At 39.9% G+C, this 25,000-nt stretch overlaps 1 protein-coding gene across 1 annotated transcript in view; it reads right to left on the bottom strand.

Moving 5' to 3' along the window:
* Positions 1-25,000, bottom strand: part of LOC138049245 (nephrocystin-3-like) — a 52,591-nt gene that overhangs the window by 20,794 nt on the left and 6,797 nt on the right. Inside the window, exons 2-16 of the mRNA XM_068895433.1 lie at positions 20,763-21,059; positions 17,402-17,538; positions 16,886-16,981; positions 15,938-16,023; positions 14,818-14,907; positions 13,462-13,540; positions 13,081-13,155; positions 11,245-11,388; positions 10,232-10,338; positions 9,096-9,210; positions 8,177-8,418; positions 7,273-7,375; positions 6,243-6,325; positions 1,894-1,954; positions 819-902 (exon numbers count right to left, since the gene is read on the bottom strand). Coding sequence (XP_068751534.1) covers positions 819-902; positions 1,894-1,954; positions 6,243-6,325; positions 7,273-7,375; positions 8,177-8,418; positions 9,096-9,210; positions 10,232-10,338; positions 11,245-11,388; positions 13,081-13,155; positions 13,462-13,540; positions 14,818-14,907; positions 15,938-16,023; positions 16,886-16,981; positions 17,402-17,538; positions 20,763-21,059 — 1,799 coding nt within the window. The remainder of the gene's footprint in view (positions 1-818; positions 903-1,893; positions 1,955-6,242; positions 6,326-7,272; positions 7,376-8,176; positions 8,419-9,095; positions 9,211-10,231; positions 10,339-11,244; positions 11,389-13,080; positions 13,156-13,461; positions 13,541-14,817; positions 14,908-15,937; positions 16,024-16,885; positions 16,982-17,401; positions 17,539-20,762; positions 21,060-25,000) is intronic.

Raw genomic sequence — 25,000 nt, 5'->3', positions numbered from 1 at the left:
CTGAGTCAAGATGATTTATTAAATAATGCAACCCAACGAATAATTTAGTACTTCATTATTCCACTATTATGCCATTTAACCATTTTAAAGAACTGACCAAATATGGACGGAACAGGGGGCCGTTTCTCGAAAGTCCCTAAACTTTATGGGCCATTTTCGGGTTTCACAATTTCCCTTTGGAACTCAAGAACGGAGAGCATTTAATTCGTAAAACTTCACAGTTATTTTTCTTTTTGTTAACTTGAAAACATGTTAAAAGATCGGCTTTCCAAAACAAGTGGTTGGCAATTTCACAGATGGCTTTTCGGGCCCGAAAAGTTTACGGGCCTTTCGAGAAACGGGCCCTAGGAGTTTTCCAACAGAAGAAATTGTTTTCAACACGATGCAAAGCCCGAGAATTTAGCTTGTCATACAGTGTAGCTTGTCACTCGTCATTTCGTTTATCCAATAAAGGACATTTGAATGGCTGATCTGTGTTGTTTTCGTCAAAAGCACGCGCCTTATTATGCAATAGACCTTTTTACAGTTATGTGCTTAATGAAGGTGAGGCTGGTGTTGACCTTGTTATGGTACAGACTTCCCTGCTTTTCTTATGTCAATGATGTTGTTCTCATGCTAATTAGAAAAGCAACGAGGTTTCTATCTAAACAAGGTCATATCTAGCATCACTTTCATTCAATGGCCAGGTAGCTAAGCACATAACTGTTAAATGATTTGTTGAAACGGTTGTCTGTTAATTTATCGTTTATCTGCAATTTTAAACTTCGCTCTAATACCACCCCACAGACATAATAAAAAAGGTAAACTAAATCACTTACTTTTCTCAGCTTCCTCTCTGGTAGCAAATGACTAAACGCCTTTACAATTCGGCCAAGGATATGACACAACAGATCCATGGTGTTCTATAGACAAAAAGATCTGTTAACCCACGAATAACATACATGGAAAATTTTCAGAAGATTTAGTTTTCGGGTAGCACAAACCAAGCATTCTGATTGGTCAATAAAGGGAGAAACATACAGGTAGCCAATCAAATGTGAGCCCTGGATTGCACAGCTTTTGCCTGATTGCATAATATGCCCACTTCGCTTAAGCATAATTACGATAAGCTACCTTGAATCTTTTCTTATGTATCAGTGCTCAATGCAAGTAACCACATGGTTTTTTCTGGTACAATTTGGAATAAATAAGCACTCATAATTTTTTTGGTTCCAAAACACAGCAGATGATGATTCTAATTAATTTTGTTCACATACAAAATACAAAAAAACACTGAACGGTGCGATGGCTATGCAGTTAAATTGCCAAATTTGACACGACAGGATTAAAGACTTAATTTCAGTCATTCTGAACTTGTACCACTTTATGGCCAAAGTTAAGAGGCATTATTCCAAAAAAATTTACAAATAGTTACATTATGTTGAACTTACTAACTACATTTAGCAACATGCAACTAGTTTCCCATCTTTCCCGTGGGCGCATTACATCTTAAACGTCACTAGTTGAATTTGAAAATTCGTAGGTGCATCACTTTGTAGAGCCCGCAGACCAGCGGGACACGTTGTCCATTCAGGAGCTAGATAAACCGTCTTGTTACCCAAGCAGGAGTTCTAGTACCTCAACGGGTAGAGCATCCGACCAGAGTTACGGGTGATATAGTTTAGAATCCTGCCTAGAACTATGCTTTTTCAGTTGTCCTTTTTTTGGTCGCCAAGCAACTACTTTCCCATGCTTCCAACAGACACAATACACCTTCACATCACTTAGTGTATGAAGTCAAAGTCTGCAGAAAGCACTGGCTTCACATAATGAAATGCCTAAACATAGAATAAAACTTACACATTTTTTTTTTATTTTTCAATTTCCTTTCATTGCAGGTTGCACTAAAATTACCTCCTTTAAGAAGCAAACCGAGGCGTAGTCCAACAAGCTTTTTAAGTTTTTCTTTTTGTACCTAACAAATTAATAGCAAACAATTTGGTATCGTAAACAAATTTATTATATTAAGTATAGAGATATACGTACATTTCCATGATGAGAATAAAAACGACATACGATGTTTTCTCTAGTGAAAAATTGTCGTATCGGGCTTTCGATTGGTTGTACAATTTTATCTTTCACTAGCGAAAAATTGTCGTGTCAGCGTTTTGATTGGCCAGTACTGCAAAATTTGTAAACATGGCGGCTGACTGGTGTATGGTTTTCAAAGTATTTGTTTTTTTATTGCTTAGTTTTCTCCACAAAATACTTCAGAAAATTTTAAGAAGTTTTAGAAGTGTTCAATCGAGGTATGGTGGGTAAAGATTTCTTTCATTTCAAAAATAGTTTGCTATTTGTTTGGGGCTTTTGTTCACGATCAGAGGTTTGATTGCCTCTCAATTAACACTTACCTCGTTAACTTTACGATCACTGTACTTATATAAAAAACAAATTTCTTCATGGTTGGCTCGTTTGTACGATTTTTATTACTCACGCGTTGTGAAGGATCGTCAAACTCACTCTTTTATATTTATTGTATGGAGGGGAGTGTTTATCGGGAACTAAAAGAATCGCATATTTTTCGTATGTAACACGAGTGGTCATATTGAGCAACATCGTCAAGATTCCCGCCTTTTTTTGTTTGTATTTATACCCAGTATTTTGTATTAAAGCCTGCTTTTCAATCTCTCTGCATATTTATTGTCCATAAGAAAAATTCTAATAAAAAGAAATTACACGTTAACTTGAAGATACGAATTTTACATTCTCGTGGCAAGAACGACAGAGAATGTTAGCATCAGCAACGAGTGCGCATACGCGAGCAATAATCAATATCCCAGGACTCGTATTCAAAGTGGAACTCGTTGTGGATGCTAACATTCTCTCATATCTCACGAGTGAACACAGCGACCGAGTGAGGTAGTGGTCTTGCCACTCAAACATAAAATTCATAGGTCATTCAAGGTCATCCTGACTCCACTGCCAAGGTAATAATTTTCCGAGAATTTTAACTTTCAAGTAAGATCACAATACAAATTTATGTAACAAGAAAGGCAAAGTAGGTACCAAATTACAATAACCGTTTTGCACGATTGGAAATTGAGTCTCAGTTTATTGCCAACGAGTCAGGCCTTCTGAAGACAGAAGGCCTGGCGAGGCGGCAGCTTATAGAGCCGCGAGAAGATTTTTAGGCGGACGAAATCTCAGAAGCGCTTCAAATTTAATTGTAATGTAGACCAAAAGCTGTAATGTAGACCAAAGCGATCAAATATTGACCGTAGCGATAACCAATGAGAGTGCCGCACGAGTACGCCGCGTGATGTTTGCAGCCGCCAGATCACGCAAGCTCGGCTCGTTGGCACTTTAGCGACAGCTATAACTAGTAACAATCTTAATAAATAGCATTTTATGCCTCTCGACACGCACATAGACTGGAGGAATTATTGTGTAGCCTGAGCCAACATAACACAGCGCACACATTGCATTTAACAACAGCATGTTGCTCATTAACAATCTAAGGCTTTGTCTCCTTTATCTAATTTCGGGTTAATGAAGAAAGTAGTCTGTGTTTTGAGGCTCAGGGCCTTGAACTGTTCCTTGAGCTGAGACCTGCTCCTTGAAGGGCCAAACTACTCCTATGACGTTTCCTATAGGATGAGCCGGTGGTATTTGCTAATCCAAAACTGTCCTCAGATCTCCTGAGGTATTTTAGCGTGCTAAAAAAGATTGCATAGTGCATGAAATGACTTTTATTTATTAAAGATATTCCACTTTTATTCTACATCTAAAATTCTAGCAAAACTGTTCTTGTAAGTAGCTGCTGCTATTCCGCCTTTCTCATTACCCCATTTTGTACTTTTAACTCAGTTGATCCTTCTTAACTCTCACCATTATCATCATTTCTCTTGCCAGGATGGCGTACAGTCCACCAGTCGAACGGTGCCCCAACAGCCCCTATGGTTTCAGGTGAGTCTGGGGGCATTGCCCAGTGCTAGGTCGACTTACTGGAGGTCTTGGCAGATGAAATCCTGGCAACAGGCGATAGGGCACCTGCAGGGTCGAAGCCAGCCAGCTTCAGTGGGGGAGAATTCGTGTATAGCTTCTGGATGGCTTGGAGGTAGTCAGAGGATGAGGCCGAGCCAGCAAACACAACGCTGGGCTGCAAGGCGCAGGATATCAGGTTGGCCTGTTGTGTTACAGAGCTCCTCGTTGGACACATGGTCAAACTAGCATACACCCTTGATGGATCTTAGGGCCCTGGAGTCGAAGCTTTGGAGTTTTGCTGCTAGGGACTGGGTTAGAGGCCAGGTCTTGGCTCCATAAAGAACAGAGAGGATGGCGTGTGGTAGATCTTTAACTTTGTCGGGGGAGGGATGTTGCGGCACGTCCACAAAGGTCTCTGAAGGCTCCTCACAACACCCGACACCAAACCGAAGCTGCAGATTACTTCCAACTCCAGGTCTCCGTTGTTGCAGACCCTCAAAACCCAAGTGGACAAAGGAGCTCACGAACTTGACTGACTCAGTCCCGATGGTTATGGGAGGTGGATCAGGTCCACGCCTACATGCATCACTTTCGTCTTGGACCAGTTCACCTTGAGTCCAAGCCAGTTTGTCTCTTTCCTGAACGCCAGCAGAGCGTTATCCAGGTCGTCGAGGGCGTTGCCGAAGAGGGCTCTGTAATCAGTGTAGTCCAGGTCGGACAGATGGTAGTCACCAAGCTTGACTCCCAGGACACGGTTGCAAACTGCCATCATGAGGAGGTCGATGATGCAGCTGAAGAGGATCGGTTCTGCAATTAATGCAGGCCTGGCAGATTATGGCATCGATCAAAACTTGCTGTTGATGCGGACACAACTCTCAGCATCGTCATAGAGCTTGGTGAAGAGCCAGAGCAGCTTGGGTGCAATGCCCAGACATTTTAGGATATTCCAGAGGGTTGGTCTGCCTATAGTATCAAAGGCAGCTTTGAGGTCAAAGAAAGCAATATACCGTTGCCAGTTTTAGCAGAATTCACGTAGGTCCTGTATGATAATCGGAGAGCTGAGATGTCATTGGTGGTGGATTGGCCAGGCACGAAGCCAGCCTGTTAGGAACAGCATCTGTATCTGATGGCAGGAAGAGAATGCTGAAGAAGGATGCAAGTGCATAGCTTAGCTGGGATCGATAACAGGGTGATTCTGCGATGATTGCTGCAAACCAGGTGGTATCCTTTTCTTTTCCAGTATGACCCTATGTCTCCAGTCGTCCAGAAGCTCCTCTGTCACCCACACATGATGAATTATGGCGACTAGCCAAGCAGTCGTACTTTCCACAGTCTGGATGCGGTTTGCTGGAGGAGGCAACTAGGTTAGAATTGGGGGAACGCTGGAACTGCTCTATCCAGCGACCCAGGCAATCAGCTTCGGAGGTGATGATACCACCATCATTTGACCTCACTCTTGCAGGTTCCACTGCGAGCATTACAGAGAAGGCAGTACACCAGACTCTGATCATTGCACTAGGCGGTGTCCTTGAGTCCCAGAACTGCTTGCAATGTGCGAAGATGGCTTGGTTGCAGGCCTGATTGAGGTGGCGGTATTCAATGACATCTCCATGCAGCTGCGCCACCTGATGTCACTCAAGTCAGAAATCCGAAGCTGTCTGGGGGTGTCGGTGTATAGGCCTATGGACTCAGTGGCAACCTCGTTGACAGCAGTCTTCAAAGTCTCCCAATCACCAAGGTTGTCAGCAGCCAGGACAGAGAAGGGGTTTTCGATGGAGCAGGCAAACTACTCATTCAAGTGAAGTTATGATCCTCTCAGTTATGAATGCAATTTTAGCTATTGCGTAGAGAAGCCAGAAAAATACAGGACTTCAATGGGGTTTGAACCTGTGAACCCGTGACCTCGTGATGCTTGTGCAACGCCCTAACCAACTCAGCTCATGATGGAGGAACGCCAGCAACGGTTAATGATGTGGCCTAGGGCTCTCCGCATAACACCCTCGTTGCTGTACCATGTCCAGTGGTGAATCCACTTAAGTGGGAACCACATGCCGGCAATACAGAGGTTGGTGGCAATGCATAGTTGGGGAAGACAGTAAGCATGGTCGTTGGTGGCCAGGGTATTAAACTCTGGCATTATTAATTTGTTCACCTTGTGGATGGAGTCAGGATAACCTATAGGTTCTTTTTCTGTTTTTTATTACTGGTATCAGTATTACGTTGTCGATTTCATTGTCATTGTCGTCATCATCATCAATCAGACACTGACATGGACTTACTCAGCTAATTCTGCTGCCACAAAACACAAAAACCTTGGACAGAATCTGCCTTCAGAAGATGAATTTTGAAGCAATTTAGTCACCTGTTTAGTAATTGAAAACTTAAGTACATTAGTATGGGACAAAATGTATTATTTTACACTTCCAATAATACCGCTAAACTAAGTTACAGTCGACAAATTTATGGCTTGAAAGTAAAGAACGTGGTAAGAAAAAATCAAATACAAACATTATGAACAATATACACAAAAAATTACTATCACAATGACAAAACCCTACATCAAACAAACCTTAACAGCCTTAGAGTAGCTGTGTGCACTACATGTACTTAATGGAAACTACTGACTAACATTAAAGTCGAAGTAATGTACTTATTATTATAATTATTACTATCAACAGATTGTACTGGAAAGCTGGTTTACTAACTGAGGAAAGACACCACTAAACCGATGCCTACAGCTTCCTGCACCCTAAAAACAACATTGATGACATCAACAACAGACATATTGACTGACTTTTTCTAACAACAATATAGACAGAATACTTTAAACCAACAGACAGATCGAAATGCATCATTCAGTTGCAGTCTTCACAGCCATTGACATTTAGGCTTAACTGGCAGTCGACCAATAATATCAATGACAGTATTTATACCATTTACTGACGTTATACAAATCACTTGACTCTGAAGATGACTTCCACTCAGGTTTTCAAAACATCAGTCGGTGCCTTCCTAAACCTTAGGACTACACTCACCCGGACAATCGTACTTACATGTACCTTTACTTACGAATTATGAGACTTTGACATATCATACCACAATGGCTTCAGAAGGTAAAATAGAACTAAACATAGTTAACCCCGGGTTTTTTTTCCTAACTCTGAAAATATTCAGTCATTTTTTGTTATTTAGAATCACAAAGAGTTACACAGAGCTTGGAAACCCATTTTGACCGAGCACCCTACATTATTTGCATAAATCTTCATGTTATTCTAAGGACAATATATTTAATTACAGTAGTTTACACACCTGCTCTTGAGGAAGGCTAAGACTGTGACAACTCAGAGAGGAAAGCAAAAGTTCAACACTTCCTTTGAAATCCAAAGGGCAAAGCTCCAAAGAAGTCCATGCTCTGAAAAGGAAGCCCAAAAGACGTTATCTCTGCTTTACAGGAGACTCTGCAGTTGGCAGAGGTGCCAAAAGGTTAGGCAGACAACATGGACATCCACAAGGCACTGACATACTTATTAGTGCTTAATTCAATGCAAGGTGGGTTTACATGAACCGCTCCATCTTATTCAGTATCCTGTAGAAGATTCTACACAACTGGCAAGCTAAGATTACATACGCTAACTAAGGACCCCTTACAAGATCCTTTTTAAGAGTCCAAACAACATTCTACAGGATCCTTGAATATCCGTCATGATCTTTAAATACAAATGAACAACATCTGAAGATATAGCTTAAATTCTCGTACTACAATTATGGTGTTTCCACCAAGATGACTAGCATCAGTGTACATCTTTATCCTTGGTCACATAAATGCCTCGTTTGCAGTAATAATTATGTGACTGAAGATGTGCTCTCTAGACAGAGTGCAATGGATATGTTTATGCTATCAAGCCATCTCTGACTTTGAGACAGCAAGGATCGACATCCTCAAGGTGAAAAGAGCTCTCACAAACCCAGGTGCAGCCACGATGGGGATACATATGCAGCACCTGTGGCCAGGTCTGCAAATCCCGGGTAGGCCTGCATTCTCATGTGAGACGGCATAACATTTAACATTGAACAGAGAACACTATGTAGTGTTGACTTGTTGGACACTCATTTATCTTAGTGACAAGATCCAGATGTGACTGTGACTGAACAAGGAAGATGAATAATGTACATTTGAAACTACCCTAGTGAGTGCCGCATACTAAAACCTCACCTCCAAGCTATAGGACATGTGTTCTCTGCCACTGACAATATAACTCTAGCATGAGCAGGCAATGGATCTAAGAGCCATTGCATGTGACTGGGAGATCCTTGAAGTTTGTCAGCAGAATCAATCACAAGTGTAACACCACCATGGACTTTTGATGCAGCCTTTTGTAGCCACAGAGGAAACTCTTCCTCCAACTGGGCCGGGTCACTTGTCAAATCACATGATGAACCCAGCTGCTTCATGAGCTGCCAAAAAAGATATATAAAATTAATGCAAACTAGGCCATTTCACAGGTGGGTGATCAATAACAATACCATTGAATGAAAGCTGTCCTGAAGGTGACTTGCAATTGTACATGTACAGCACTGTATTAATTCAAACCCAACTGCTTCTTATGCGAATGCAGAACAGCATAGATAACGTACGAAAGAAGGAAAGTCTGGAAGAAGAAGTGATCTTCGCGCTTACACATATCCGAGCAATTTTAAGAAATTGTCCTTGAATAAATTATTATAGACACCAGAAGAAATCAAGTGACTTCAACGGGACCCGTACATGTATTTCAAATACATGCATTGATCGACACCTCTCACGGGAACACATGAGCCCAACACATTAACCTCCTCCCAACTGAGTGGCTTCATAACTCAGTTTGTAGAAAATTGCACCACCAACGGAGAGGTCATGGATTTGAATTCCGTTGAAGCTGACTTATGTCTCCGAGATAAAATAATTATTGCTTAAATTGAAGGGGTGGTCACTACATAAATAACCACAAAATGGCATCCTAATTTGCACCAGGAGTCAATTCAAGCTATAGTTTTGCTGTCACACACTGTAATTGGGCACTTGTTCATACATGTACATGTACACTGTAAGTTACAATCAAGTTTAAGACTATTGTTAATGACCTTGGCTGTACCTGTGAAGTAAACCTCTGTAGCATCAAAATTGGGTTTGCACTGGAGGATGACGTTGACCCAACAAAGTGATATAAGACGAGTCTTCCTGACAAGCTATTTTGCTGCAAAGCTATCCTGAAATACATTTAAACCTCAACTAAAATTATACATGTACCTGTAAGATCTATAGTGGCAACCATATTTAGCGCTGGGTCTCTACATGTAATTATTGGGGACGCTGCAAATTAAATCAAATCATAATACTTAGGTTGTTTTTTGAGGAGAAGGGAAAACCAGAGTAGCCAGAGCAAAGACCTCGCAGAGAAAAGTAGAGAACCAACAAACTCATAAGCTGCCGAGTCTGGGAATCGAACCCCTCTGACAAGTGCTCTCTCCACTGCACCAGCCCTCCTCCCTGTGTCAAAGGAATAGGCAACACACATGTACTGTATGTGTTACTGTTTTATTGTAGTGAAACTTTAGGGCTCAAGAATCCAATTTGCCACCATTCACAGATATTTTTCATATCAAAGATCCATTTTCAAGTTAGAGTGAATGACAGTCCTAATAAAAGTGGAGACTTTTGAGCGACAGCATGCACCCTTCAGTCATTCAACTGTCAAGATGCATGGTTGTAATGACACGATGGCCACTTAAACTGGACAATAAAAAGGCAAGGTTTCATTGCCGTTAAATCAGTGCTTTTAATAAGCACAGACAGCAGACAAAAATCATCAAAAAGAGTCAGCTACAGCTGTACTTCACTCAGAGAAGTTGGCTACTTTTCCCCCGGGCCTATTAAACCTGAAATTGATAATTGAAGACAGATTCTTCCAAACCAAACAAAAAAATTGACAATGACGAAGGTCGGTTGCTCTTCTCAAACTAGCCATCAACGGCAAACTTAATTGAAACCCCTGGGTTTTCAGGTCATTACTGGGGAAGCAAAACTTTGTAAACAAAAAATTTAATGGAGAGCAATAATCTCTTAGCTCCCTTGTCTGCACAAATGTGAACCCTGTACAACAGATACAGTGTACATGTATCTCCGCAAACAATAATGTACAATATAGCTTCAAGAGAAAGAAACTAATTAAAGCACAGACTGATGTAGTAACCAACTATATGAACTCATATCAGATGCAACCAAACTCACCACTTTGCCAGCAGCAGTGACTTCCCATATCCAGCAGAACCCTTGACTACAAAAGGAGCTTTAGGAGCGGCACAATTGGACACATGCTCATTCAGGTCACTGTAGAACTAATGCCAGACACATATGTATTAGAGAGCAGGGCAATGAGATTTTCGTTTTCGGCTTTTTTAGATCAGCTTTTTTGGTTTTTGATATCTGTTGCAGTTTTTCCCAGTTTTACCATTTGGTATTCAGTTTCAGCAAAAAATTGATAATGTTCAAGACTTAATTTTCTTGGATTTGGTATTCAATGCAGTTTCCAGTTTTTCTTGTTTGGCGATAGTAATATGTGATTACGCATGTCAGCCGCGTCAGTGCACATACTATGACAATACTCCCATTTCTCAAATTAGCCTCCTGATGCAGACTGAAGTTCAAGATACCCACATAAAATTATTACCAATGAATCAGTTTGATTACAGTTTTTAAACTTTGGTTTTGCTGGGTTTTCGGTTTTGATAAAAAAATGTGGACAGTGGTTTTCAGTTTTAAACAATTTCTTTTCAGAGTTACACTCATCTGACAAAATGCCATGAAAATTGCAGCATTGGGACATTTAAACAATATCAAATTTAAAATGCAATAGCTATAAAAAATAAAGCAAACCCTGACAGCAAAACATTGCTGTTAGTATAAATTGCAGTTACAGATCAGTGACTGGTTAAATGCATGGCTAGCAAGGACATGGCATTCAAACTTGTCATTATTTTCAGAAACATCCAAATTGAGCTCTGGCATTGTGATTGCACAAAATGGCTATGGAAAGGATAACTTTTTGAAGCTACATGGACATGTGTTTACAAAATTAGCTAACCCTAACCCTAACTCTGTCAAAGTTATGAATACATGTAGACGAAAATTTTTGTAGCCATGCAGACAACTGGACAAAATGCCCTAATTGAATTATTTAGCTTCTGAAGCCATTCCCGACAATAGCACCACAAACTCTATAGCTGGTCAAAATAATATCTTACTTTACTCAGGCCTATTTCACAAGAGCATTCTGAAGCTGCTTTTAATGCTTCAACTTGTTCCCAGTCATCTGCAGCACCCCAAAATGAACTGCCAAATAAGGGATGATCTCCTAAGACGGACTGGTCATCCAACAAACCAAGTTCCTGAAAGACAAGATAAATCAGTTATATTATACCATGGAATTGGTCTCCATTTCAACATAATGAGCACCCACCCTGAGAGAGGCAACGTATTGGTTTGGACAATCTCCGCACTGATAAAAAGTTTTCAGAAAGTGCATTTCTTTTCTTTGAAAAACTGACTTACAGTAAAGTTCGTCACTGTGTTAGTCCACTGTAAAATGCAACATCAGTAATTATTGATTTTTAATAGAAATTTATGCAAGTTCATGTAGCTCATTCTTGAATCAAAACCCAAAAGACCTGTCTGGTGTTATGGAGACCAAATAAGTTTCTGAAAAACTCTAGAGCGTTTTGTCAGGTAATGTAAATATTAGAACTTTCTAGGATCACACTATAGAGAAATCTAGAGAATTCTAATAGATTATGATGTAATCCTACACAAATACATGTAGCTTTAATGTAAGCTTCCAGAATGTTCTAGATTATGAAATTATCGTATATAAGGACTCTGCGAAATTAATATCAAGTAGTTTGTTGTTGTTGTTGTTGTCGGAAGAGACTGACAGTTTGGAAAAGCTATATCTGCTATGGAAGCTACAGAGAACTATTGTTGAAGTGAACTATAGTGGATTTACTGTCTGGTTTCCTACTGTGGAAGTTTGACCCTAAAGTCAAGTGGTTCAATGCTTACTGTGAGTTTGTGTCAGTTGAAGTAAACAGTGAATTCAGAGCTTAATCAGCTGTCAGTAGGTTTTGTTGTTTAGGAATCGCTCCCTTGTAAAAGTCTGAGGTTTAAGGCTTTAGAACCTAAGTTAAACAAAATTAGTTGAGTTTAAAAGTGTTTTGTACTTTTAACTTTTCTGTCAGTTAGAGTGTACAGTGTACCATAAAACTGATGTCGCTTGATTATTTTAATTTACCCAATGCTCTTGTTGCATTCTTAAAGTGCTACTACAATGAAAAACAGTTCTCGCTTTTCTTCAAATTCACTTTCTTAACATTTTTGAACGTCCTTGCCTTAAAGGCTCAAAAGGGGAAATTTTTTGTAGTAATTTCAACGGGAAAACTGTTTATTTTAACTCCACTTTCTTCATTTAACGATCCGCCATTACTTGTTGTGGTTCTGACCGATATGCTTTCATTGATCTGGATCGAGGAGAAAGTGATGTCATTTACTCACTAGCTTAAAAATGAAGTGTGTGAATGCAGCTTAATTAGTATGCAGCACGAGAGTTTCTGGCTTTCAGATTGTCAAAGTTGTGTTCTGAATACTAATTAAGCTGCATTCACACACTGCATTTTTAAACTTGTGAGTTAATGATGTCATTTTCTCTTCCATCCAGCTCTCTGAGGGCTCATCTGTCAGAACCACACCAACTACCGGTAATGGCGGGCCGTTAATTGAAATAATCGCCATCAAAAGAAATAATTTTTCTCTTGAAATGATTGCATAAAATCTTGAATTTTAAGTATTCTGTACAAGTTAAGGACTTTCGAAATGTGAAGAAAAACGAAAAGTGATTTTTTCATCATAGCAGCACTCTAATGCAGCACCCTACTAATATTGGCACACCATTCGGTTGAAAGTGGAATTTTTGAAATGTTGAAGACACAAACTTACGCCTTTGATTATGGAGAAGGGAAGTATTGCTCTACACAAGGAGCGAAGATGCAGTTTGATAATTATATACCATTTTGAGAAAGGATGTGTACCTTGATTAAGAAACTTTTTAGTGCACGGTATGCAAGTTCAGCTCCTTTCTCTGATGTTTCATAGTTGTCAAATAACTGCAAAAGAAATCCCAAGCACTTCCATTGAATGCGACAAAATACACATAAACACCAGGAATTCACTCTCAAAAGAAATGGCACAAACATCCACAATCCAGTACATTAAATTTTAGAAGGGTGAATGCTGTGAAATTGAACTGAACCCACAAGGCTGGAAACATTAAAATCTACAGCAGTTTCCATGGTCATTTTTTTAAAAACATAAATTATAATGTCAGCTAATTAATGCATCCCCACACGGTGGCTTGAAGTGGTTGCTAAAGTGTCTTGTGGTTGTTTACATGTAAAAGTGAATGCACTAACCTTAACATTCTCTGCTTTCCTAACTTCTGTTTTTAACTCTTCAGCCAAGTAAATACTTTCATGCTTCAACGAAGGATATCTAGATGGATAATTTAATTTTAAAGAAGAACAATGTTCACAAATAATATTTTTATACCGGACTAAAAGACAGGTAACAGTACATGTGTGACCCTGTAGAATTCAGTTCACACGTACACGAGCTGGGTTAATACAGCTGTAGACACCAAAACAATGATGAAATTGTCACAACAGTAACTTACATGTACATGTGTGACCAGTAACTACGATCTACATGTACTGTCGAGCATACCAGATCTATTTCAGAGGCTGCTTGGTTGCTCACAAGGAAAGAAAATATATACATCCAAGGCTCATCTGGTTCGATTCCAGACGAGCATGATTCAGATTGAAAAATAATAATTATATTATTACAAAGCTTTCAGTGTTTGAATCCTTTAAGCCCTGGCTAGACCAAATGACTCGATAATTCCCAAGATCTTTGAATACTGTAACTGGGGAGAAAGTGCTGCTTTTGGAATTTCATCCCAAAATGATTGAGATTTGCCCGGGATTGAACCTAAATACAGATGCAAGCCAATTTTAATAAGCATCACGAAGTGTCCTATTGCTCCTCTCCCCAACTTCAACAATCTCTCATGTAGCACCCAATATACCAATTTCGATATTTTAAAATTCAGTCCTTTATAAACAAAAGGGATCACTTGTACATGGCATCTGACAGGATGCAGTGATGCAGATCCACGTAATTCCCCAAAATCTGCATCCTTTGCATAATCACGATACAGTGTAATATTATTTTCCCCATAAAACAGAAGAAATGCCTGATATAAGGCTAGTGATATGCAGCTGTTTGCCATCCTCACAAACATAAATGCCAACTTTAGACATTGACTAGTTTGAAACATATCCATCCATGGATGCCAATAAAAAAGAATAGCTTCAGTGCACTACAATAATTATGTTCTTGGCAACAAATTAAACTACACCATTATATTTTGGTCTTGATTGATGCAAAGACATATCTTAGTTTTGAACTGAAAAAGCGCGACACTGCCCCCTTTGAAGAACCCACAGACTGTGAAGAATAGGGGGGGGGGGGGGGAGACTCACAGTGTTGTGGTCTGTCCTCCTTTCATACACATGCATGGGTTGGGTGGGTGGGTGAGAACAAATATGGACTGATAGCAGCTGCCAGAGGCACCTTTACAACTTGACGTCTGATCTCACTCTAGAGAAAGAATATTGTGATTAAACCGCCATGAGACGCTGTGATATGTGTGGTAACCAAAACCAAAGATGTTTTAAAAACTTTCTAAAAATGAAGATTAGACATACCCATCCCAGTTTGGATCCTTAAAGCAGAAGATGGCATTACATCTCCCAGGGTTGGCGAAATGAGCCTGATTATATTCCTCAGAGGAAAATCTGATTAAAAAAAAAAATGAAAGTGAAGGTGTTCTCTTTAGTTTTAATACCACGGCTAGTGTTGCTTGTTTTGATTTACTTCAGTATAATGCCATTACTCGGTCATTTGTTTATCGTAGAGAGGTCGAAGACCACTCTCGTGTTGGAGTAATCAACTGGAGGAGTAAAGTTGGAGTAAAGTCAGGAGCTTGTATCCAACATTTTGTTTACCCTAACATAAGGAGGAAGGCACGAGGACCGTACTGGGAAATATTGGCCAAAGTCGTGGAAGTAGAGATAGAGTGCAGTGAGGTCCATACAAAAAATAACCAAGGGCCAATATTATCCAGTATGGTCCTGAGCAAGTGAGGTTAGTGATTTGTTTATTACAGTACAAGGTTTCATTTCTTTGAGCAATCCGACACTTCTCCGCTTTGCGAATGTTCGCAACCGTCACCTTCCAACAGCAAACTTTGAATGGTAACCTTTTACATTCAAAACTTAATTCCACTTGCTATAATAATAAATTATATTGTACTGTTGTGATGAAAAAAATTAATTCTGCTTTAAAATTTTACGAACTTTTTGTGTTTTGCTAACTTGAATTTCCCTGGAGAGTGAAAAAATATGGAACAGCCCGTTTCCATGGTAATGGTCCGTACTGGAAAATCCAGACCGAAAAACAGACAATCAGAGTACTCCACTTTTCTCAAGAATTGCTTACTATTATTATAATCAGCTTTAAGAAAGTTTCTGTCAATGAAATTACCACCAACATTACTACTGTCTACTGTGTGATCAATCAATGGAGTATTTACAATTGTTATTACTTCATTCGGAGCTACACATGTTAACTCATCAATGGGGGTTGGTTCAGAGAAGAAAGAGTTTATGTAACATCCATGCATGTCTGCTCACAAACTATGCAACCCTTCCGTAATGCTGTCTTACTGTAATTTAATTTTGTCTTCTCTCTTTTTATCCTATTGTACATACAATGTCATGTCTTTGTTATCATCTCAATGAGTTATTTTCTAAGCAAACTACCAACCTGTTTGACTCTTCCCCTAAAAAAGCAATGAAAACCTTGCTGTTTTGGATTTGATTACATCTCATCTGAACTCTTGCAGCAAACTCCTACATGTACAAACACGGAGGTAAAAACAATCATTATTCATGCCTGCTTACAAACATATGCAATTTTTTTTCAATTAGCTCAGACAAATTTCAATAATAATCATATTCTACCACTGAATGAAGGGGTAGTTTCTAAAGAAACTGTGGTGCTGCGTCGGTGGGGAAGTAGTATACAAAAATTTGGTTTTATCAACGGAGTTGATAATGTAAACTGGCCACCATACAGAGATTCTAAGAATTAGAATCTCTGTACGGTGGCCAATTTACATTATCAACTCCGTTGATAAAACCAAATTTTTATATTCTACCACTGCATACTGCACACAGTCATCTTCATCTTCATGTTCCGGCACTTGGCAAAGTCCCTTTTCACTGATGGCTGTTTCTGCTAAGGTGGCCTCATACACCATAAGCCTTTTTAGAGACATCACTGCCAAGCCTTTAAAAAGTCTTGCATCATCAAAAATACCTAGTGTACGCATTAACACTTAAATGCTGACGTTTAATAAGCCATATACAACATTCCCGTCAGACCTGTATCACATTTACAAACTCTCTGCTTCCCCTTGAGTTTGTATCATGGTTTCTCATGGTTTCTTAGATCTGCTGCTCACATTGTATGCAATACTAACAAAAACTAGATAAGATGCAGGGAAGCTCATAAGGAGGTGGGGAATGGGAAAATTGACACGCTATTAACAAATTGAATAGTCTTAGCCAGTCATTATCATCACCTTCGCTCAGTTTTTACGTACTCTTCCTTTTGGTCTACAAATTAACAATCAGTCTTTCTTTGCAGGACCCTTGAGACCTTCTTTGCAAGAATCAAAGTTAATGAAACCGCTGAAAACATTCACACTACCTGATCGCTCAGCTGTTCTTCTGGATCCTCAAAATGGACCACCATCAAAAATTTGCCTTGCTTTTCACAAAGCCACTCAAGGTTGGGAATATACAGCTAAAAATTAGAAGATACAAATGAACCTTCTGTGCAACCATAATAATTCCGACAGGAACGTTTTTGTTCCTTAATTTTGTTCAGGGGTTTCTAAGTAAAATAACCAACTGTTGTCATTGTCAAAATGAATTTCAATCTTAAGTTGGGAAGAACTTGTCTTTAACTACCTCACTTTACATGTAGGTAAAAAGGTCGCCAACTTGTCTGAGTGAAATAGCCGAAGGATTACCACCAAACTCAACCCACAAAAAAGTCTAAGAATGGATCCTTACCACATCCTGCTCCACCCTTGAAAACAACTATGAGATTCCTCCCACGCACGACACACAAAAAATGTATTTCCACAGTGCAATCTTTAATGTAGTCTTCCTGTGTCATAGGAGATTTGACTATCAAGTAAAAATTACAATAGATTTAAACCTGCTTAAACAGTTCCACATCTTTTCGCATCCCATTAGGAGCTGACAAGTATACTCGAATCACCGGCTCCTGAACTGGTGCTTGAAGACTTGAAGACATCAGCTGATGTACTGAGGGTGCTACAGCATTCCAGTCATCTGAAATAAACCAGTGGGAGAACTTGTTACGTGGCCGATTGAAAAAAAGATTACATTCCTATGGAGTAACATCATTACAATAATAAGGTACATGTAGCAATGCTAGCGTTTGCCATGTGACATATTACACATGTGACGGAGGAAAAAAGAGAATAAACCTTGTGTTATGTTTTCTACTAGCCTACATGTATACCCAATTGGTAACATTCTATTTGGTGGCAGCGCTGGGATCACACACACTTTCCAGTGGAGGATCGTTCAAGAAAGTGGTTAGGTAGTCTATTCATCCTGAACTTCATCTCATACACTGTATTTCACAAGCACATGGCATTCCATGCTCCATGCAATGACAACATCAATCAAGCTACAGTACACCATCCAAAAACTTTGAAACGAGTTTCCCACCTTCAGTGGGATGGAGAAGTAAGCCCAATCCATGAAAGTTTGGCATCCTGAAGGCGATCAACTCCTTCCAAAGCGACTTCTTAACAAATAGATTGCCGCCACAAGAGATCTTCAGGTGATGTTGTTGCGTGTTGAACAAGGATTCGCTTCTGTAAAAAGGCAACTCTCTGCCTGTACAAAACAGTGGAAACTACTAACCCTTGAGCTTTCCTAACAATGATAGACAAGAAACTTTTATTAGTTAGTTAAAGCACAGAATCGCAGGCCACAATGAAGCAACCTGTGTCATGACAGTGACCAATCCAAGGCTGCTGCCTAAGAAAATTTTAAAGGGGCCCTCAGAGCTAAACGCTGAGAACTTAGGAGCCCAACATATGAAGTGAAAGGTGTTGCTGTCAAAAGTTAAGGCGCCCAGAGCTATTCTTTGGGAGCCCCAGGCTACCGGGCTCCTGTTAGGCAACAGCCTTGCAATCATTCATGCCCAATCCACTAGAGCACACTTCAAGCAAGGTAACGCCAAACACCGGCGATTTACAGACTGTAAGCCATAGGGAAATCAAAAATGCTGTAAAGAGATCAAGGGATAGTGGTTCTGATGAGCTTCAGAACAATCAGAAAAAAACAGCGCACAGTGGATGTTCAGTTCCCTGACCCCTACCACTGAACTAGTGCATGCCAAAATGGGTCCCTACAATGGCGTTAGTTCACGGACTATTCATGGACAATTGAATGCCATCTTTCTAGCAGCCTCCATCCATGACCAAGGGCCCTAAAGTGAGGTACATTGGCGCATCCATCTAGCAATGTCTAAATCCCTGCGAGAGGCCTTCACAACAGCGCTACAAAAGCCTTCTATGTGGCTGACAGACATCGTGCTAGGATCCAGATGCAAGATGTCCTTCCACCTTCTTCTGACCCACTAGTGCCCTCACCATCTCAAGACAGTGACCTCCGGTAACTGGTTGGCGAACTTTGGCAGGTAGTAAACAAACGTCTTGCAACACAAGATAGGCCATTGCAAACCCCTGATGAGGGACGTCACTTTGACAAAGGGTTCCAGCCAAGAAATTACTCAAGCTGTTTCACCTGTGGCATCCTTGACCATTTGCAGCAAAACTGGATTCTCTATCACAAGGCTCCCACGGCTCAGCCGGTACATGTACAACCACAGAAGATGGGCCTGAGGTAAAAGGAAGAATTTTGGGTGGATAAGTGACCTTCCTTGTGGGCACAGGGGCCAATGTCACCATTGTCAAGCCTTCCATGCTGAATGGCATTAACACCTCTTGAGCAATCGCCGCTTGTACAAACTTGTGGACACAAGAACTCTTCTTGTCGATGGCAGTTCCCTTCCATTGTTTGTCCGAGAATGTTTTAGCATTCACTTGGGGGAGAAGCCAGTAATGCATGATGAGTGGGTAGCACACAACGAGCTGGATGAGATCATTGGCATGGACTTAACTAAACACAAGAATTTTAAGTTAACCTTACGACAGGGATGCTATGAGTTGTGTGAGGCAGTTGTGTGACCCTTGCTTCCGTGTACGAGTGGCTACCCAAATGACAAGTGCAATACAATATACCTCACTGAAGCGAAAGCCTCATCTCAGCTAAAATCATTGACCCTTGTTGTCATGCCTCATTAGCTGTCATTGAAGGGCAGGAACATTTCACTAAGAGTACACTACTGGTTGCAAAGACTCGTTGTGGACCTTAGTAATGATGTCACCCCACTGAGGCTTTTTCGCCCTACAGACCAACCCCAAACTGTTTATGAAGACACTATTGCTGCATGGTGTGAACCTGTGGAGGAAGTTGCAGATGTCAGGCTTGCACGCAAGTCAGTCACATGAATTGTATCATCGCCTGCTGGAATAGTCTGTAAGAGTAACCCCACCCACCAAGCCATCTAGAGGACATCTTTGAAAGAACTACATCATGTCGGAATGATGTACAGAAAGTGAAAGTCAGCACTGTTGGCTGAGTTTCCTGACACGTTTTCTTGTTCTGCCTAAGATGTGATAAGTGCAAGCCTACATTTGTATTCATCAAAATCCCAGATATCTACCCATCAGCCAGTGGGAGGTGGCTGCAACAGAAATAGAGACAATGCTTATAATGAAGCGTGGAGTCATTGAACCTTCATCCACTCCCTGGGCATCCCTGACTAGCTTGGTCCATAAAAACGATGCGACTACTCATTTCTGCATGGATTACCATCACCTCAATTCTGCTACTAAAAAAGACTCTTTTCCTCTACCTCACACAGATGGTTCCAACAATGCCTTATCAGGTTCATGCCAATTTAGTACACCAGACCTTGCAAGCAGTTTAATATTGGCAGGTTAAAATGGAAGAGAAGGATAGGCCAAAGACAGCGTTCATTGCCAGGAGTGTCCTTTACTAGTTCCGGTTTTCCTTCCTCATCAAAACTGACTCACAGCTAATTTCATCTGGCTGTGGTGCTGTGCTCCGACATCAGACATGGACCATATAAGCCACTGCCAGAGGCACCTTATGTATGCTTTTGGCCAATGCTGTGAGCTGCTTTAGTGGCCCTGAAAAGCCTCTACAGGGAGTGGTCAACAGAGTATAAACAGTACATTACATTATCTTAAAACAATTGCAACTCACATTTCTTTTAGCAATAAAAATGATACCAAGCACTTGACACATGTATATTACGGTCATGTTATGAAGTATGCAAGGGTGGTGTCAGCATCACAGGTCCCTTACTCTCAGATCTTGTCTCCTGTGGTTCTGTGTTACAGCTGTTTGCGTAAAAAAAATTGCTGTAGTTAAGGCCTAATATTTCATACCTCTACTAATGTTAGTAAATGGGCCATCTTTATCGACCGGGCTGTGCAAGAATTCTGGTCCTCGGAATGATGTCCATTGCATTAAGCTGTCCACACTTGGATCACTTGCTAATGATGACGCCCAGGAGGGTTCTGTTGCTATGTTATCCACAAAATCCAATTTCTCATCCTGGGATGACACTGACAAAAGCTGCCGGGAATGCAATTCAACCTCATGTTTGGCATGCAACAAATCCTGTATCTCACGCTCCTTTGATTCTCTAAATATCTTGAAATGCCGCTGAACCTTGTCACGTTCTAAAATACAATGAAATATTTACGCATGTATGACCTGTTAATTACTTCATTCTTGATACAAACATTTATCTACATGTACATGTGTCTCCTCATGTCAATAAGTCATTCATGATGTCTACAGCCAAATTGGTCAGACATGTCCATAACTGCACAGGTAATAACAGAGGCTTGCTCATTTTGATGAGCGTCACAACATTTAATACCCTTCCTCTCTTGCTCAATTCTTCCATCACTCGTGTCTAGAATACAGACAGTTCACAATAATTTATTAACCTACAAAGGTGCCCTGGATATGAAGCGATAGATAACCGACGAGGAACACACTGCCGAGTTGGTTATAATCATTTTATATCCAGCAAGCCCTAGTAGAATAATTGCTTTATTAAAAACTCCAGGGTCAACAACTCTATTTTGATGTTCCTGGGAATTTCTGCCTTGGTCAATTCCAGTCTAGAACAGCTTTTGTTGGCCATTTTCTCCTCAGACCTGCAAAAATGTTTTCAGCTTGCTTAAGTTATTGCTGACGCGTTCCTTGACCAAATTAGGTACAGGACTAGGTATATGAACTGATAGCTTGTGTCTGGCGAGCCAAGGAAAATACTGGAAATCTGATATCCGTAGTTCAGTTTTTAATAATAAAATTGGTTATTAATAATTATCACAAAGTGGCCCCTACTGAACTCTGCTCCTCATGTTAATTAGATAAACAGCTGCATGTTCTCTTCTACCTAATATGCTACATGCAACCTACATTGTACATATAACACTTAACTTTAATACATGTACTGTAATACTGTACCTACAGCAAATACTTTATGTTAGATATTGAGACTTCAATAATTATCACAAAGTGGCCCCTACTGAACTCTGCTCCTCATGTTAAGATGTACAGCTGCATTTTCTCTTCTACATAATATGCTACATGCAACCTACATTGTACATGTAACACTTAACTTTAATACATGTACTGTAATACTGTACCTACAGCAAATACTTTATGTTAGATATTGAGACTTCATTCATAAAAGATCAGGTAGCTTCAGGTGTAGGAGATATGCCAGACCGGGAATGAAAGACATGCTAGACCGGGATTAACAGTATAGATATCTTAGTAAAACTAAACCATTTAGCGATACAATGACTTTCACCGATGACGACACATCTTAAAAGAATAATTCTGCTTCAGTCAACGAAAAATGTGTTGATAGTTCGTTGGGAATCACACTTTTCCAGACGTTGCAGGTTGCACTCTGGTTAGGGTTGCTGATCATTGTTTTACTATAGATAACTGAAACAACCCAAAGCTTTACAAAAATGCTAACCTTAGGCTTAAACATTAATATTTAGGCCTAATGTTAATAGCATTTAGTAAAGTTTTGCGTTGTTTTAGCCATGATGAATTAGTGACCTGCAACTCTAACCTGCAACCTTCAACCTGCAGCTTATACCCTCGGCACGTTTATTCCTTATTTTTCTGGAATTTTCCATTGAATGAAAAGCGATCAGAACAAAAGGTCATTCTATGTTATGACATTTGATAACATTCATGAAAGGACATTTATTAAAACTTAAATCGTCCAGACGACCGTTGGAGTTATTACACTTGTCTGAACAGGTTTTTAGTCATCTGGGGTGACTGGACAACTGCGAATGTGGATCTCTGCATTTGGAATCTCATCCGCACCTGAGCATTTCAAATGGACAACTTCCTAGTGTTCGTAGACACTTACACACATGCACAAAGAGCCCGACCAAGAAAAAAATCAACCTGGCCCTTTGCAATATATATATTACGCGTAAATCTAAATTAAAACTCTTAGGAGTTATTTTTGAGGATAATCCAACGAACTGGGATATACTCTTTGATCTTATTATGTTATTCAAAGCTAGTTCTCATCTTCACATTTTGCGTGTCTGCAAATACTACATGTGTATGGGTTTTTGGTCGACTACTTAGAGATCTTCATTTTAAGCAGTTAATTCTTTCAATTTTTACTTATGCTATTGAGGTTTGGGGTGGTGCTTTCTATAACTTATATCTTAGCCATATTCATAATTTTTTTAATACATGCAGAGCTTTTAAATTAGGGTACTTTATACTTAAGAATGTTATTCTGTTTTGAATATTCTATCTGACAAGGATCGCCAGCTTTGGGAGAAAATTACCGGTAAGTCTCCCGACAATCCACTTCATCACCTCTTACCGCCAACTACGGATAGAGTTTTAAGAAACAGGGGCCACTCTTTCATTATACTGAGAATAAGGACTGAACGTTTTAAAAGTACTTTTATCAATAAAACTGTACTTAATTTTAGATAATTATTTTAGAAATTTGTAAACTGAACACTTCTGTTACTCAGTGATGTTTTTCATGTGTATAATTAGACTATTATTATTATTATTATTATTATTATTACAAGCCGCCTTCAGACCTCTAGAAGAGAACGGTGTGACACTCAATCTTGAGAAATGCAAATTTGCCAAGGAGAAACTTGCCTTGCTGGGATATGTAATCAGAAAAGATAGAATCAAATCTGATCCCTAGAAGGTTGGCGCAATACAATGTAACTCACACAAAAGCGCTGGCAAATGTCTCGGAACTAAGACGATTTTTAGGAATGGTCAATCAGATGGGCAAGTACACTGTACCTGCCCACCCTAGCCCATATCAGCAAGCCCCTAAGAGATCGTCTTACCAAAGGCAGTGCCTGGATGTTGGACAAAGCTCAGAAAGAAGCATTCAAAGAGATCAAGAGGCAGTTAGTTTCAACACCAGTTCCAGCGATTTATGACCCACAACTCAAGACTACAGTTTCAGCGGACACCTCTTCATATGGAATTGGAGCGGAATGGTTTAAAGGAGAACTGAAGGGTAGAGGATTAATTTTTTTTGTGTCTTATCATTGTCAAAATATAACATCCTTTACCTAAAAAAACAAGAAAAATCCTTATTCATCTTGAAAGGCCTTGTATTTGCCAAAAATCCTTGGTTGTTTTCCTAATTTGAACGCCCACCATTTTGTTTTCTTTTTCTTCCTGTTACTTCCAAAAAAGGAATGCATGCCGCCACGTTGTGACGTCATTGCGCTCAAGCAAGCAGGTGGTCTCAACATAGTACTCCACTTTCTTCGTCATTAATACACGTAAATTTATGGTAGAACTTGAACCATATTCTTTCAAACAAATGCGATAAAGTTCAGGATCTGAGGAAGAGGAAGCAACCGAAAGGGAAGACTCAAGAAGGGGAAATACGACTTGATTACTACGAGATTCTGTTGGCTGGTATTATTTTGTCTGTCATTTCAATTCAATTTGACTAACTTTAGCTTACAGACATCTAGTGATGCTCATAGCTCTTAGCTAACAGATCTATATATAAGCTTCAGTTAATTTCTATTAACTTAGAAGTGCCAACAGATCAAGCTTTTCGTTGTGTAAAGTAGAATTCTAGCCTTTCGACCGTGCGTTTGCAAAGAGAAGTGCTGCAAACTGCCATTGTGGGTCTCAGTCAAGCACATGGATTGTGAGCGCTGCGAGAAATGAACAACATGTATGAAGTTAACACATAACTCTAGATCTGTTCGTAGTTTTACGAATTCTCAAACTTAAATTAAACAGTTTGTGATTGTTGCCGAGTTTATAAAACCCAGCTTGAAGCGCGAATACCATTGACGAAATGACGTTTCCCAGTTTATTGCAAAAACAACTTTTCGGTTCACTTCTCCGGCACCGGGTTTGCCACTGAAATCTCCTGAATAAAGAAAACATAGCTTATTCACTGGGTATAAATGGAATCGATGGAGTCACAAAGTTAACATTTCATCAATTACACGCAACTGTCGCATCTACCGCTGTGGCCAAGATGCCTTCATAACAGGAGGGTTCGAAATCATCCGAACATATGTGACAGTGCTGGATATTTTGCAAGTTTTTCCCTCTA

This window comes from Montipora capricornis, chromosome 5 (assembly GCF_036669925.1).
Source record: "Montipora capricornis isolate CH-2021 chromosome 5, ASM3666992v2, whole genome shotgun sequence".
In the NCBI taxonomy this organism is placed as follows: Eukaryota; Metazoa; Cnidaria; class Anthozoa; order Scleractinia; family Acroporidae; genus Montipora; species Montipora capricornis.
The sequence above is the reverse complement of the archived record's forward strand: the minus strand, read 5'-3'. Positions and strand labels throughout refer to the sequence as shown.